Below are 16,789 nucleotides of genomic sequence, written 5' to 3' on the forward strand. Positions count from 1 at the left end.
CCATATTCCCGCATGATCCGAAATGATAATAGGATCAATGGAGGCTTTAATCACTTGTTGCACTTTATTTGTTGAAACAAAAATATAATCTATTCTTGAAAATGATTTATGAACCTGTGAACAAAATGAATACTCCTGATCATTAAAATGAAGAATACGCCATATATCTTTCAAATCACATGATCGAACTAAATTATCTAGACCTAAAGATTTAATATTTTTACCTGGTTTTTTATCCAATAATGGATCCATTACAGCATTAAAATCTCCAGCCACCACTAAATTAGAGGCAGCCAGTGGTAATAACATATTTTGTAGCTTTTTGAAAAATTCTGATTGATTCGAATTAGGGGCATATATATTAAATAACGTCAGGGTATCATTTCCCATACCTATATCGATATGTATCCATCTTCCATGTGGATCTGAATTTTTTACCTTTATATTGGCCATACATTTTTTATTTATAAGGATTGCAACCCCTGCTTTTTTACCCACTGCTGGAGCAAAAAAACATTCTTTTATCCATCCACCTGATAATTTCTGTGATTCCTTCATATTAAGATGGGTCTCTTGCAGACAGTAAATATCTGCATTTTGTTTTTTTAAAAATGTTAATATTTTTTTCCTTTTAATTACGTGATTCAGGCCATTGACATTAATAGAATATATTTTAAAAGACATTATATATTTTAATACTTTTCATTATCTTATTCTTCCTCTCTTCTTTCATATTTAATATCCAAAAAATTTTCTTCATGACACACATATTTAACCCTAATGTATCTCCCTTAATTATTCTAATAAATATTCTCCTTATCCCTCCCTTTCCCACCCAATACATTGGCTGCTTAAGGATACACATTGGAACTGTAATCCTAACATTCTCCCCATTCCAGGCAATCAATATTCAATTGTTTAAACAAATTTCCCTTCTATCTATCTATATTGGTCTTTTATATTTATTTAATCATTTTCCATAACATTTTATTAATGTATCATTTTCCATTTAACAATATGTTAATTTGTATTTCCTTAGTATTATGATTTCAACATATAATTATTTTAAACATATATGCAGTGTATTATTTAATAATTTTCCTATATTCTGTTCTTTCTTTCATATAATTATTATTGTCTTTTCTTTGTATTGTTTTCCTCCATTTCTTCAAATATTTCGATATGTTATATTTTCTAATTTTTCATAGAGTCTTCAAAACCATCTTAATATATTATGTTAATATATCATAGGTTCTGGTTTAGAGAGAAAATCTTTTAGTTTTTCGGGATCCTCAAAATATAAGGACTTGTCTCCAGATGACACTCTCATTTTCGCCGGGTAGTATAGACCATATTTAAATCCTTTTTCTTTGAGTAGAGGTCTCATGTCTAGTAGTCTTTTTCTTTTAGTTGCTGTGTTTTTGGCGAAGTCTGGTAAAAACCATAATCTTGATCCTTTATAATTTAAGTTTTTATCTTTTTTTGCAGCATTTAGTATCTCTATTGCTTGTTGGTATCTCAACATTTTGAAAATGATTGGTCTTGGTCTGTTTTTATTTTCTAAATTTTTAATTGGGATTCTATGCGCCCTTTCAATTTCAATTGGTTGTTTCAAGTCTAATTGTAGAATTTTTGGAATTAAATTTTCAAGGAAAAGGATAGTATTTTTTCCCTCTAAATTTTCTTGTATTCCAAAGAGTTTGATGTTCTTTCTTCTTCCTCTATTCTCGTAATCCTCCAGTTGATCTTTTAATTTATTTAATTCCAGGCTGTCGTTTTTACATCTTTTTGATTCACATTCTATATTTTCCATTTTTGATTCTAGTTCAGTTGTTCTTTTGTTGTTAACTTCCATTTGTCTATGTATATTTAAAATTTCTTCTTTCATTTCAGACATATTAGTTATAGTTTCTTTAAGCATTTGTTTGATTTGTTTTAATTCTTCCATGACTTCAGCTTTGCTTAATATGTCTGGTTCATCAATAGGAAGTGGTATCTTGCTTGGTGTTATTTGATCTTGTTTTTGTCTTTTCGCTGATGTTCCAACCTCATTTTTGCTTTGTCTGGTACTTGCCATAATGTTAATTTTTTTTTTTTTTCTTTCTTTTCTTTGTAATTTCAGGAGATTATTTAATTTCTTTTGGTCAGAATTCACAATAGTCTGTATTGTTTCAGTTTTTACACAATTATAATTTTTACAGTACTAATTTTAGTACCGCTTTGAAACTTTCCTCTTTTTGGTCAATTTTTCCCCAGCTTGACTTCACTATCTCCCTATATCAGTCAGAGAAAAGCTGTTAAAAATTATTTTCTTCTCAGTCTTTTTTTTCAGTGTCAGCAGTTTCTTGTTTGTAATATATCTCAATATCTATCTATTATTGAAGAAAAATAAACAAATAGATAGGTTTCAGGCAGAAGTTCAGTTAGTTATTCTGTGTTCCATTTCTTCATTAAGCTGAAAATGGCCGCTTCAAACTGCCACACTTAAGAATTCTATTGACAACATCCACATTAAGAGTATAATCTTTCTTATACCTCTTTTTTTTTTTTAGTTAGTATTTTTACTTTTAAATAAGTCTTCTAGTAATTATAGCTTTAACAGTATTAATTTTAAAACTGTATTGAAACTTTTTCCTTCCGTTTGCCAATTCAATATATCAGCCTTTCCTCACAGTCATTTCACATTAGCTTAAAGACAATTTGGTAGAATCAGCAATTTTTCTTTAGTTAGCTACTATTCTTTTCAATATCAGCATATCTTCTTTATTGCCTCACCATTTCAGCTCTTCGATGTCTTGCCGTTTCAGCAGTGAAATAAAATCTGCAGTTTTGAGTCTTTTCACAGTTTTAAAAGAGGGTAGATTCAAACTGCCAGCTCTCTCTCTCTCTCCAATTCCTTTCGCTGTCAGTCACTCACCATATTATTTAAACTTTTTCCCTCTGTCATTTATTTGTCTCCGATGGTGCACCGATCCGTCACTTATCTTCAATATCACGCCGTTTCAATGCTTAGAAAAAAAATCGGCAATCCTCCTGCAGCTCCTCTCACAAGCCCAATCGCAGCTGTGATAGAGGAGAGCGAAATTTACTCAAGTAATCTGTTATTTCAATTAACTTTGAGTTATTTTTATCTTTTTTTTTAAGACTCACTTTTCTAAAGCCGGTATTCCTCTCTTTCGGCTTTTCATTCACAGGCTGCTTCAGCGCTGCATTTCAAGTCTCACAATATCGTTATAGAAAAAAAACGGTACTTTGCTTTCTCAGCTCCCAGTTACCTCAGGCTTCGTTTTTAACTTCAGCTAAAGAGGTCATCTCATTTATATTATGTTCTTCTTCTTTGTCGATTATTTCTTTGATGAAATTATCCAAAAGGAAAAATATTTTTTTATATTTTGTGCCTAGATGGTGAGGAGCTTTGCGACTACACTTCCATTCGTGTCTCGCGCTAAGCCACGCCCCCTCAAGGAAAAAGGTTTGCACCTTGAGACAGAATGCTGAGGCATTCCCCCCTACCTTTTGCCACAAGACTCTTGCCACATATTAACCTGACATAGGTTTACTCTTATCTTATCTCTTATCTTGTTTAAGCATCCCTTATATGGGCAACAGTCAGACTTTGCCTGAGCAGGCCCTGACTTAAGGCTAATCAAGAGAGCTTAAAGAGCATGCATTATAACCTTTGGACTGACACATGCTGTAGTAAGATTTAAGACATATCAGAAATGTACACATTGGGAATCACTTTATTGTAACTGTTATTATGTATTCATATGTCATGTGAGATAGTAGCTTTGAGAAGCACATGAAATAGGTAAACAATGAATTACCTTGGTCTAATCCTCACTGTAAATGCATTATGAAATTATAACTAAACTAAACTAAACCTTAAGTTTATATACCGCATCATCTCCACGGATGTGGAGCTCGGCACGGTTTACAAGAACTTAAAATATAGGAAGAGAAGGAAAAATAAAGGTTTACATGAACTTATATATAGAAGAGAAGAGTAAGGGGGGATAGAATTACATTTTAGTGAAAAGCCAGGTTTTCAGTTGCTTGCGGAATAATTGGAGGGAGCCCAAGTTCCGCAGCGGGGTAGTAAGGTCGTTCCAAAGACCTGTGATTCTGAAGAGAAGGGATTTTCCCAGTTTGCCTACATAGTGAATACCGTGTAGAGAGGGGAAGGATAGTTTATACCTTTGGGCAGGTCTGGTAGATTCAGGACTCGAGGAGTTATAAGATAGTAGAGCATTAGCTAAGTAATTAATGGAGCTATGATTCTCAATAAAAGGGGGAGAGACCATCCATTTAGAGCACCTCCTTCCCGACTCTGTATGTGTGTGTGTGTTTCCTGTGTGGCATTCCTACAAGAAATAAGCACAGTTGCCCTGTCAGATGATGCTGGAAACCCTATTCCAAACAAGCAGATATAATTGAGAGAATTAACCTTTTTTTTTGTCTCACCCAAGCTATGCTCAGAACACCCCCCCCCCTTAGAATTGCTATTGGATATACAGATTCAATATATAAAATATTATATTCTAAAACTGGTATTTACTCATAAAATTGCCACATAAAACTTCTGAAGCAACCTCCTTTACCTATGTTGTAGCTGTTCAATCAGTTTAAACTATGTTGTATGTTGCTCTGTTTTAGCTACTTTCCAATATTTTTTGTTGGGATGGCTTGATACAGGAAGAAATATTATATGAGCTTGGACTGGAGAAAGTGCTAAATCGTTACCTTTTACTCATTCTTCTTCAAGCACATCCTGAATCTAATAATGTGGAAAAGTGCCGCAAGGTAAAGATTTATATTTTATTTATTTATTTATTTTTCAACTTCTTTATTCATTTTTTCATCTTACATCAAGTATACAAAATTACATCACATTTATTTATTTTTAACCCTGCAGTTTCCTTTGTTTCTTCAGGTTTCAGTTGAATTGAGATGGAGTTCAGTGGAACAACAGTGCCATCACATTTCATTTGCAACTGGCTAGGGAGAGTTTGCCCTGTTTTATATCCCTTGTCCCAACTCAATCCAGCCACAACTAAACAGTCCTTGTCTAGGAGCCACAAATTGTAACCTGTTCTAGAAATGTGGACCCTTAGTTCATCTATTTGGTTTTATGCTGTAAAATGACTAAGACTCTTACCACTAGGGACAGAGAACACTGCCTGTACAGCATACAACCAGCCTGGGGAGCCAAAGACCTGGCTTGGGAATTAAGTACAGGTCCTTCACGTTACAGTACACAGTATTCAGTGACATAGTAAGGGAGGCAGACTGCCCTGGGCACCATCTTCATGAGGCGTGGGGCGTCAGCACTGCGCCTTTCCTCCTCTCCACCCCCAGCAGCATCTTCCACTTGTTGCTTGTGCTGGCCTCTGCTCCCTTCTGATGTCACTTCCTGGACACAGGACCAGGACATGGCGTTTTTGGGAAGGTTGTACCAAAACCAGATTGAAATGGAAGGCCCTATTTGTGGTTTATAAACTGTTGTTCCTTTTTATACTTTAATATATATAGGAAGTGATCCGGCAGAGTACAGTACAGGGATTCAAACAGGGATTGGACAAATTCCTGAGGGAAAAGGGGATCGTGGGGTACTGAGGGAGGTGCTGGGTGTTGCATAAGTATAGACAGCTCACCAGGTCATGCAGGTGCAAGGCCGGAGGGTTAGGACATTGATGGGAAGATAGGACTTCGATGAGAAACCTAGGGGGCAAGGGGGCCCCTTCTGGTGATTAAGGCAGGTCATGACCTGTTGGGCCGCCGCGGGGGCGGACTGCTGGGCGGGATGGACCTCTGGTCTGACCTGGCAGAGGTACTGCTTATGTTCTTATGTTCTAAAGATTTAAATATAAAATCATACATGTTTGAAGCTTGTGCAAATGAGGACAGAGTCCACGAGATGGGAACAGAGCTCGCGGGGACCCTCCAGGGACATAGCAGGAATGGGGACAAGTTTTGTCCCTGTCTGGCTGGGAACACAGGGCCTAATGCACTCATGGTGTCTCTTAAAGAGCCATTTTCTAAAAACAACTCCTATTTCCTACACTTCACTTTCCCTTATTTTACAGCTTGACCCCTAGTGGTAATACCATAAGACTACTACTAGGAGGGAAAGGTACAGATTTTAACCCAGCAGCCTATGGGGCCTGTTTTTCCATTAGACGCTAGAGAAACAGGGTGAGAATTGATGGCTGATCAGCCCTGCCAGAGAGGAGATCTGTGCCTAGCAAACGAGGATCAGGGCAAGGGTGTTTCCTTGCATTAGATCCTTTAAAACAGTGTTCTTCAACTGCCAGTCCATGGACCGATGCCTTCGCTGAAATTTCCTGCCGGTCCATGCAGGGATGGCAAGATCAGGAGAGTTCCGACGTTTTGCTTCCCAGCTCTCAGTACTTGCCTGCAATAGCGCCAGTAGCATCAGCGCAGCAATTCACTTAGGCAACCTTGGGCCCTTTGATGGGTCATACCGCCTCTGAGGAAAGAGGCAGTTGCATCATCAGAGGTGGGCCACGACTCAGCAAAAGCCCCAAGGCTGCCTAAGTGAATCGCTGTGCTGACGCAGAAAGTACTGAGAGTTGCTGGGAGGGGAGCAGAGGGAAGGGGAGGAAGCTACTGTTGGAGGATGGGAAGCTGCTGGATAAAGGGAGAGCTGATACTGGACCTGATAGAAGGGAGTGAGAAGGAGAGTTGCTGCTGGGAGGGGAGGAAAGAAAGAGAAGGGAAGACAGTTACTGTTGGACAGGGGGAGGAGGAAAAAAAGTAAGGAAACAGCTGGCAGGGAGATTAGAGGAGGGTCAGGGTGGAATGGAGAGATCAGATGAGGGAAAGAGGAGAGACAGAGGAATGAGAAAGTAGAGAGAGATTGATGCTGGGAAGGGGGTCAGCAGAAATAAAGAGAGAGGGACAAAGATGCTAGATCTGGTGTAGGAGAGTTAAAAATGGAGAGCAGTGAAGCTGGAATGAATCATGTAAAAAGAAGCGAGGGCTGGATGGAAAGGGGAGAGGGCATAGAAAGAAGGCAGATATCATATGGAAGGGTGAGAGGACAGACAGTGGATGGAAGGGGCAGACGCTGGAAGGAAGGGAGTGAAAATAAGATGAAAGCAGAAACCAGAGACAACAAAAGGTAGAAAAATATAATTTTATTTATATTGTGTGATTAGAATATATCAGATTTGAAATATGTATCCTGCTAGAGCTGGTGTTAGACATAAAACTGGGGACTGCAAAGCCCAGGCAGTGCTTCTTTAGCTTCCAGCTGGCTTAGGGCTCTCTATGACCAAGGGGCAGTTGTCCTAGTTGCACTCCCCTAACACTATTCCTGACATGTGTGACTGCAGTATTCTGTTAGCATGATATTTCTGTGTAGCATTCTGTAATAATTTGGCTTATTAGTTTTCTTGATAGTAGAGGGGAGGGGAGACAGGGGTTTTGTTGATCCTTGCTCTGTATTATTTGTATTTATAAAATGACCATTGTACAGAATATTGTTTCTTTTTATACTTTAATAAAATATGTTCAATATAAAATCATAACTATTTGAGGCTTGTGTGGATGGGATCAGATGGTTTGCGGGGACGGGGCGGAGACAGGAGTTTTTATTTCAGTCTTAATAGTTTGCTAGTCCACAAAATAATTATTTTATTTCCGCCGGTCCATAGGTGTAAAAAGGTTGAAGAACACTGCTTTAAAAGATAGTGGGTCCAATTTAGTGTGCAGTTATACACAGTGTTCCTAGCTGAAGCAAAGCAAAAAATATTTACCATATAAGTTTTCTAACATGCAATACAGAGCCGCAGAGTCAAAAGTACACAGTATTTTTCATTAGTACGAGTAATTTTAAATCAATGTGTGCAGGCCTAATTCTGACGCATTTCATGGTGCACTAGGCAACTTATGGGAAAGTAGGTCTCTAAGTAGTTAATTTCTGTCTGGTGCATGCCTGACAGGATTTGATGTTGTGTGTATCTTTACAGTGTGACTTTCATCTAGGAGCATTGTAGACATATACTGTAATAATAAGTGGCACCAGTAGTGCTTCATAGAAGGGAAAGATGGTATTAATATTAAGCTGTACGTATAAGAAAATGTGTTAACATTTTCTCCAGAACTAGCCTTCAGTTCCCTGCACATTGCACAGGCATTGCTTCATGCTCTTTATAAGAAATTCTGAAAATAAATTCTATTTTGACCATGTTGTACTGAAGTGTTGTGTTTGTAAATAATTTGTATTTGTTTTTTGTAACAATTATTTGTTGTGTGTTACGAGGTGGTCGAGTGTTTTCCAGAAAGATGGTTCAAAGATCTTAAAAGTGGATCAACACTTCCACAATTGGCAAAATTTAGCAACCATTTGTCGCACTCTTCAGATGCCATGTGCCATAATTTCAGGTAAGTGTGTGGCCTACCCTACTGGTTATATGTTTGCATGACTTTCTACTGTCGAATGGATTTCAGTGCTTTGGGAAAGGATGAATATGACTTGTCATCTTTTGCTATTGTATTAATATGATTGCTTTAGAAATATCTAAAGTGAAACAATCTAATCTAAAGTGAAACAATCACTCCATTAAATACAAACCACCCAATGCCCAAAATGAATGTGTAAAATGAAAGAAAAAGCCTCAGACTTTCGGAGAGCTGTACCCACATTCTTTAGCACTCTCCAGACCAGTAGAGGTTAATCTTTACGAATGGGTATATATCCAATCATCACCAGCAGGTGGAGACTGAAAACAAAACTGTGGGACAATATATAATATACTCCCTTCTCTATTTACATCAGTCTTCTTCCAGCAGGTGTTGAGTGATCTGTACCCATCTCCCTTGGTAGGGCTGTTGGAATTTGTTTAGGGGGTTTCTAGTCCCTGTTTTTGGCCGGACAGAGCTTGGGCGGGCCCTGTTTGGGGGTCCGTCCGACCTCGGGGGTGTCAAACCCGGCGGGTCTCGAGCGGGGTCCCTCCCCCCACTTCCTCCACCTCCCCACATTTTTTTAGAAGAGCCTCAGCAGTAAGCCTTGCCCCCTAAATCAAGCAAGGCATATTGCTTTGAGAGCCTGTGGAGTCTGTTCTGTAAAAAAAAAAAAAAATCCTGAGGTAGTGCCGGTCTGCAGGGTTGCTTCCCTGTCAGTTTAATGTTTTTTACTGTATTTTTTCTTCTAACCGGCACTTTGTTTCTAGCTAGGTCGCGTATGGAGCAATTGTGCCCTTCTCCGGGGGAGACACAATTAGGTCCAGCCGCGAGGCACTCGCGGCCGGACTGAAATCGGTAGTTTGGCCCGGTTAGGTGGTGGAGCTCCGTCGGCAGCGGCTGCAGGCGCCCAGAGCTCCCCGCCGATGGTGCCTCGCGAGTCGGCTGGGAGCAGTGGGGAAGCCCGGTCTTCCCCAACCGCCCATGGAGGGATTCCCCGAAGGATTCCCTCTCAGCTGATTTTTTGACAGCTGATGCCGACTTGCCTGTTTTAGCGGCTGGGACTGTTCAGCCTTCTCAGCCGCTACAGGCCATGGAGGGAGCATTTTTGGCGGGAACTTCGCCTTTTTCTCTGTCTGGCCCCTCCATTTTGTCTGCAACCTCAGGTGACCTTCCCCCTGTATTGCAAACACAGGGGCAGGTTTTCAGCAGGGACCCCTGCTGGGGCAGGGAGTCCCTGGGGACCCCCAGGGGTTTTTTGTCCCCAATTTAATTTCTTTGTGCAGACAATTGGGGGGGTCCCACGTGCACCTGGGGGGTTTCGGGGGTGGTTTCCCTCCGCGCCCCCTATAGCTTTGCCTCCCTCTTTTCGTTTGGCGTCCCCTCTTCCTCCTCCCTCATCCAAGCGCCCGCAGGGGGGGCTTGGATTGAGAATTGGTGGTCGGAGGAGCGTGTTGGCATGGTTGAGGACCTGGCTGCTTTGGCGGGCTTCCAGGATCCTCTAGAGGGGACGCCCGCTGGCAGCGGGGCGGCGGGTTTCCCGTCTTCCAGAGCAGATGCGTCCGTGGTGCGCTTTTTATTCAGAGGGATGAGCTTTTAGACCTGATGTAGCAGGTCTCCTTGCATTTTTGAAGTTGCGCCACCGGAGACCCCGCGTATGGGGGCCCCTCTGCTTCAGGGGGTCTGTCCTGTTTCCCGCTCTTTTCCTGTGCGTCAGGATTTTCGGGATTTTGTGTTGGCGCAGTGGCCTACGGGCGCCGTTTCGTTTGGTGTGCGCCTTGGCTCATGGGTATCCCATCCCGGAGGGGGATAGGGCTACCTTAATTTCGCCAATGGGGGACGCGGTGGTCTTGGCACTTCCTAAGCGGCATACCGTGCCTGTTATGGACGGTTCTGCTCTTAGGGTCTCTGAGGAGCGTACGTTAGAGACACTTCTTAAGTATAATTTTGATGTCTCTGCCTTGGGGGTCCAGGCGGCTATTTCTGTGGGGCTGGTGGCTCGCACCGTGTTTCGGTGGTCTGAGCATGTCCTGGATCGTGAGTCTGATGACTGGTCCTTAGTGGATCAGGAGGTGGTGAAGTTTGAGATGACTGCCTCGTTCCTCTCGGTTGTTCTTTGTGACTTGGTGCTGCTAAGTCTGGGACTTTTGGTGGCCGCACGCTGTACCTTGTGGCTTCGCGCTTGGTCGGCGGTTGCCGCGTCCAAAACTGAACTTCCCAAAATTTCCCTTTCGGGGGTTGTTTTTTGTTTAGAGAGGACTTAGATCCGGTGGTTCAGACTCTGATGGACTCTGAGGTGCCCCGTCTGCCTGAGGACCGTGCCCGCCCGGCATCTCGGGTTGGCATTGCCCGGGGGCGTCTGCGGGAATTTCACAAGTTTCGCCTGGGGCATGGGACTGCTTCTTTCCAGGATTCCGGTTTTTCCCCGGGGTCGGTTGGCTTAGCGCATGCAGTCTTTTCAGGGGGCCCGTCGGGGGACTGGGAGTTACCCCCCGGTTCCCCTGCTGCCCGTCCTGCGCGATGTCTCTTTGCCGGCGCCCCCTTTGGTTCCCGTGGGTGCCCGGCTTCGCAACTTGTTTCCCAAGTGGGCCAAGATCATGTCCGATCAGTGGGTCCTGGTGGTGGTGCGGGACGGTTATGTACTTGAATTTTGCCCGCTCTCTGCCGGATCATAATCTAGCCTCTCCATGTCAGGTGGCATGGGAGACGCTAGCCTTTCGCCAGACCCTTCAGCGCTTGCTAGATCTCAAAGCAGTTGTCCAGTGTCCCCTCAGGAGTGCGGTATCGGCTGGTATGCCATTTCCTTTATGGGGCCCTAAAGGGAGGGGACCTTTTGGCCCATCCTTGGTTTAAACTGAGGTCAACAGGACTCTCAGAATTCCCTTTTATTCGCATGGACACACTGCAGTCTGTCCTTCTGGTGGTTCAGCCGGGGGAGTTCCTGATTTCTCTCGCTCTGGCGGAGGCCTACTTGCCTGTTTCCATTCGGGCCTCTCCTCAGTTCTTTCTTTGCTTTGCGATATTGGGTCTGCACTATCAGTTCTGTGTGCTTCCCTTGGGCCTGGTCACGACTCCCCGGACGTTCGCCAAGTTGATGGTGGTCGTCACAGCGGCATTGCAGTCAGAGTGCATTCTGGTGCACCCCTTCTGGGATGACTGGTTGTTTCGGGCGAAGTCGTTGCAGGAGAGCGCCCGAGTTACGGCTCGGGTGGTTGAGTTTCTCCGGTCACTGGGCTGGGTGGTCAACCTTTCCAAGAATCGGTCGGTCCCCGCTCAGCATCTGGAGTACCTTGGGGTTCTGTTCTACACCTCCTTGGGGAAGGTCTTCCTTCCAGAGGCCCGGGTAAGCAAATTGCAATCTCAGATTCGCCTTCTTTTGGTGTCCCGGTGTCCTCGGGCGCAGGATTTCCTCCAAGTCTTGGGGTCGATGGCAGCGTTCCTGGATGTTGTGAGGTGGGCGCGGGCCCACATGTGTCTCTTCAGTATGCTCTGCTCCGTAGATGGTCACCCCAGAGGCTCAGTTTGGAGGTCCCTGTCCCTCTGCGAGGCTTGGCGCACTGCAGTCTTCTTTGGTGGCTCCAGACCTCTCATCTGGTCCAGAGGATGAGTCTGGATCTATCGCAGTGGACGGTGCTTCTCACGGATGCCAGTCTCCTCGGTTGGGGGGGCTCAGTGTCTAGGTCACTCAGCTCAGGGCACCTGGTCCATGGAGGAGGCGTCCTGGTCGATCAACATGTTGGAGACCAGAGCCGTCCCTCTGGCGCTGTTAGCCTTCCGCTCCCTCTTGATGGGCAAGTCGGTCAGAGTCCGGTCTGACAATGCCACAGCGGTGGCTTATGTCAATCGTTGAGGCACCAAGAGCGCTCAGGTGGCGGAGGAGGCGGCTCGGCTCATGCTTTGGGGCGGAGTCACGCCTTCTGGACCTCTCGGCCTCTCACATGGCCGGGGTGGAGAATGTTCAGGCGAACTTCCTCAGTCACATCTTAGATCACAGAGAGTGGTGTCTCAGCCCTGTGGCTTTTCAGTTGATAATGCAGGCTTGGGGTCAGTCCCTGATGGACCTGACGGCCACGAGTGGCAATGCCGAGGTGTTCCGCTTCTTCAGTCGTCGCAGGGATGGACTGGCCAAGGGTCTGGATGCTCTGGTTCAACCATGGCCAACAGAGGGGCTGTTGTGCATGTTCCCTCCGTGGCCATTAGTGGGCAGAGTTCTTCTCCGCATTGATCGCCATCCGGGTCTGGTGGTTCTGGTGGCTCCAGATTGGCCTCGGCATCCGTGATATGCAGATCTGGTGACACTCTGGTGGCGGATCCTCTTCCTCTGCCTCCCTTGGACGACCTTCTGACGCAGGGTCCCATTCCCATGTTCGACCCGTCTCCCTTCTGTCTTACGGCTTGGCTTTTGAAAGGGGTCGCCTTGGTAAGAAGGGGTATTCAGATAGGGTGATTTCTACACTCTTGGGGTCCTGGAGGCTTTCTACCTCTCAGGCTTCTGTGTGGATTTGGCACTTCTTTGAGGGGTGGTGCCAGGTGCGAGGAGTGGTCTCTCTTCGCGTTTCTGTGCCTAACATCCTAGAGTTCTTGCAAGATGGCCTGGATAGAGGCCTGGCTTCGGCTTCTCTCCGGGTTCAGCTTGTGGCCTTGTCAGCCTTACGGGGGTTTGTGACGGGTCAGCGTTTGACAGCCATTCCTGATGTGATTCGCTTTTTGCGGGCGGCCAAGGTGCTCAGGCCTCCCGTGCGGTCCTCTATTCCCTCTTGGAATCTCAGTCTGGTTCTCTCTATTCTGATGCACCCGCCCTTCGAACCGTTAGGCGGCTGCTCTTTGAAGGACCTTACTCTGAAGACGGTCTTTTTGGTGGACATTTCTTCCGCTAGGCGTGTTTCTGAGCTACAGGTTTTCTCTTGTAGGGCTCCCTTCTTGGAGTTTTCTAGGGAGCAGGTTGTCTTGAGGCATGTTCCTTCCTTTTCTGCCGAAAGTAGTTTTTCCTTTTCATGTCAATCAATCTGTGGTCCTCCCGGTCTTGGGTAGTTGGGAGGGCTCTTCTGAGCAAAGACAGCTGAGCAAGTTGGATGTTGGTCGGGTCCTTCGCTCTTATGTGCAACGGACCCAGGAGATCAGGAAATAAAATCATCTCTTTGTCCTTCTGACTGGTCCTCTTAGGGGGGCTGGCGCTTCTAGGGCTACTATTGCATGCTAGATCAAGGAGACTTTTGCTTCCGCTTCTTTTCTGGGGCAGCAGCCCGTTCCGGAGTTTCTCAAAGCTCATTCTACTCGGGGTCAGGCGGCTTCTTGGGCTGAGTCGTCGCTCGTGCCTCCAGTGGACATTTGTAAGGCTGTGGTTTGGTCTTCCTTGTATTCCTTTGTCAGACTCTTTCGGGTAGATGTTCTGGCACGTCAGGACGCGGTGTTCGGTGTGTGTGTTCTGGTGTCAGCCCTTCGGGAGTCCCGCCCGTGTGAGGGACTGCTTTGGTACGTCCCATTCATAAAGATTAACCTCTACTGGTCTGGAGAGTGCTAAAGAAGGAGAAATTAGGTTCTTACCTGCTAATTTACTTTCTTTTAGCTTCTCCAGATCAGTAGAGGTCCCCACCCTGTCTGTTGTTGTTGTTGGGGCTGTTTCGCGGGCAGTTTTTGTTTTTTGCTGCGGGTTCTAGTATTTTTCTAGGGCCGGGGAGAATTAAAGAACAGCGGCTATGGCTCGGCTGGCTTAGCTGGCGAGCTGTGGGGACATTTTCCTTCTGGTATTTCTCCTCTGCATTTTCCGACAGCATTTGGATATGTTATTTGTTACTCCTGTTCGGAGTATTGTTTTCTTTCTGTTTTCCAGTTCTTAGTTCTGCTTGGCTATTCGGCAGACTGATGTAAATAGAGAAGGGAGTATATTATATACTGTCCCACAGTTTTGTTTTCAGTCTCCACCTGCTGGTCATGATTGGATATATACCCATTCGTAAAAATTAACCTCTACTGGTCTGGAGAAGCTAAAAGAAAATAAATTAGCAGGTAAGAACCTAATTTCTCCTTCTTCCTCCCAAGCATCATAGGCAAAAAACTTTCGCATAAAGTGAATAATAGCAGGTAGGAGCAAAAAAAAAAAAAAAAAAAGCCAAAATAAATACTATTGTGGAAAAACCACTGCTAGTAAAGAAGCATAACCAGGCCAACGATCATTTTGTGGCAAATGATCAATGAAGTGAGAGAGAGGGTCCAGAACCGTGCCCTTCAGGGTGACGACGGGGCGACCTGGGGGGGTTTGTACCGATTTGTGAATTTTTGGTACTGTATAAAATACTGGGATCCTGGGATGTTTAAAAGATCGCTTATATCTAAACTAAACTAAACCTTAAGTTTATATACCGCATCATCTCCACGGATGTGGAGCTCGGCACGGTTTGCAAGAACTTAAAATATATTAAGAGAAGGAAAAAAAAGGTTTACATGAACTTATTTATAGAAGAAGAGAAGAGTAAGGGGGAAATAAAATTACATTTTAGTGAAAAGCCAGGTTTTCAGTTGCTTGCGGAATAATTGGAGGGAGCCCAGGTTCCGCAGCGGGGGTAGTAAGGTTGTTCCAAAGACCATCTTGTGATCTAATTTAATTTACTCTGCAATGATACAGAGCATTTAATATAGAATGCAGCGGGATGTGCCCCTGAGTTTTCCCTTGAAGAAGGACATGAAACGGGGTACTCTGTAGGGCAATCAGCTAAGGCACCCCCTCAAGGAAATTTTTGAACACTTGCGGACATTATGAGATAAGTTCCTTTTCAAAGTGACGTGTTATTTGTAGTATGGAAACTCATTCTTATTATGATATATGGGTTTAGTGATCAACACATTATAATAGTAATTTTGATATCTCATTTTATATTTGCACTCAGCACTTTTTGGAGTTAAAAAAATCTTTCTTATAAAAAAACACAGGTTGGCAACAGGTGATGTTTGTTGGTAGACCCGGCAGTGCGCTGTAGGTTGCACATGAATTGTGGATATACCCAGGTAAACCTCCCAATCATTGATAGGAGGTTCCCACAGACTGATTTGCCATCCTTGTATGAATAATTTGAATTTTTTTTTTTTTTTTTAATAAAAGTGTAAGTCCAGGGTTCTGTATGCAAATTTAGAGATACGGGAGCAAGTCTTTGTATTTGTACATTGTGGTTTGACCCCTCCAAAATCTTATCAGGCTTTATATATTTCTAGAGAATATGTCTGCAACATCTCCTATTTGTTAATTTAACTTTGCTTTTTTTTTAGAAATGAAGCTAGTGAGATAGTGCTTCTGTTGATGAAGATAAAAGCATTGGATGCTGCAGATATTCTTATTAAGAAACATGGTCTGGAAAACTTGACATCTGAAACAAAGACGTGACATTCTCAAAAATATTGAACCTTTTTTAAAAAATATATAAATATACTGTATATTATGGGCCCCTTTTACAAATTTGCGGTAGAGGATCTTGATGCAGCAAATACGATACAGACCATAGGAGTAGCATTTGCTTGGGAGTTGCTACCACGGCTTTGTAAAAAGGGCCCTATGGATTTTGTTAAATTATGTATCATGAAAGAAAATTTGTATGTCACTTTAATTATTTTTCAATCTGTTGTTTTCTACATGTTTTAAGATAACTTTTTTTTTTAATTGAAAAAATGTTTCATATTTTGTCAGTAATAAAAATCTCACGTTTTCATCTTAACCTGTAGGCATTTCTGGTAGGTATAAATCTGAAATCCCAGTAACTTTGATAACTGTCCTTATTTTTATTGTTAATTTAAATTGCAACTTTGTGACTTTATTTTTTTTATATAATGCACTTGGAATCAAATTTGAACTTGTGTTAAATTGCTGACTATGTAACTGTTGGCATTTGGCAGTTGAGTCAGAACAACATATTCTGCTTTGGAGTAGTATAAGGGTTAGAGCAGGCTGAGAACCAGGAAACCTTACTGCAGCTCTTTGTGACCTTGGGCACATCATTTAACCTTCTATTGTTTCAGGTACAGAAGTAGATTGTAAACCCTCCAGGCACACAAAAATACCTTCTATACCTGACTGGAACTTGTCATGAGCCAAATCTTAATAAATAATGTTACAGCTCATAGCCTGCTGCCTCAAAAAAATGATGACCCCAATAAATTCCAGCTTCAACTATCAGAGATGAAGAATGTGGGTTCCAGCTCCAGTCACTATGGCCCTGATTCTCTAAAAGTGCGTCCCGATTTTAGGCAGCTGTAGGCGTCCTACAGCTGTCTAATCAGCCAATCGGGATGCACGTTTTTTTAAAAAAAATGCTCCCCAGGCAGGCCGCCTATATTGAAGGCGAGGCCCGCAAGACACCTAGGCCCTGATTCTGTA

The 16,789-nt window shown here is 43.4% G+C and overlaps 1 protein-coding gene across 8 annotated transcripts in view; it reads left to right on the plus strand.

Moving 5' to 3' along the window:
* GCFC2 (GC-rich sequence DNA-binding factor 2) overlaps nt 1-16,531 on the plus strand; it is a 120,321-nt gene extending 103,790 nt beyond the window's left edge. For 7 of the 8 annotated variants that reach the window (XM_033937492.1, XM_033937495.1, XM_033937497.1 and 4 more), the window contains 3 exons: nt 4,657-4,803; nt 8,288-8,409; nt 15,688-16,531. In XM_033937492.1, coding sequence (XP_033793383.1) covers nt 4,657-4,803; nt 8,288-8,409; nt 15,688-15,802 — 384 coding nt within the window. In that variant the 3' untranslated portion in view covers nt 15,803-16,531. The remainder of the gene's footprint in view (nt 1-4,656; nt 4,804-8,287; nt 8,410-15,687) is intronic. The other variant, XM_033937494.1, reaches the window with a different exon arrangement.
* Nucleotides 16,532-16,789: the final 258 nt, after the last annotated feature.

Source organism: Geotrypetes seraphini, chromosome 3, assembly GCF_902459505.1.
Source record: "Geotrypetes seraphini chromosome 3, aGeoSer1.1, whole genome shotgun sequence".
Taxonomy (NCBI): Eukaryota; Metazoa; Chordata; class Amphibia; order Gymnophiona; family Dermophiidae; genus Geotrypetes; species Geotrypetes seraphini.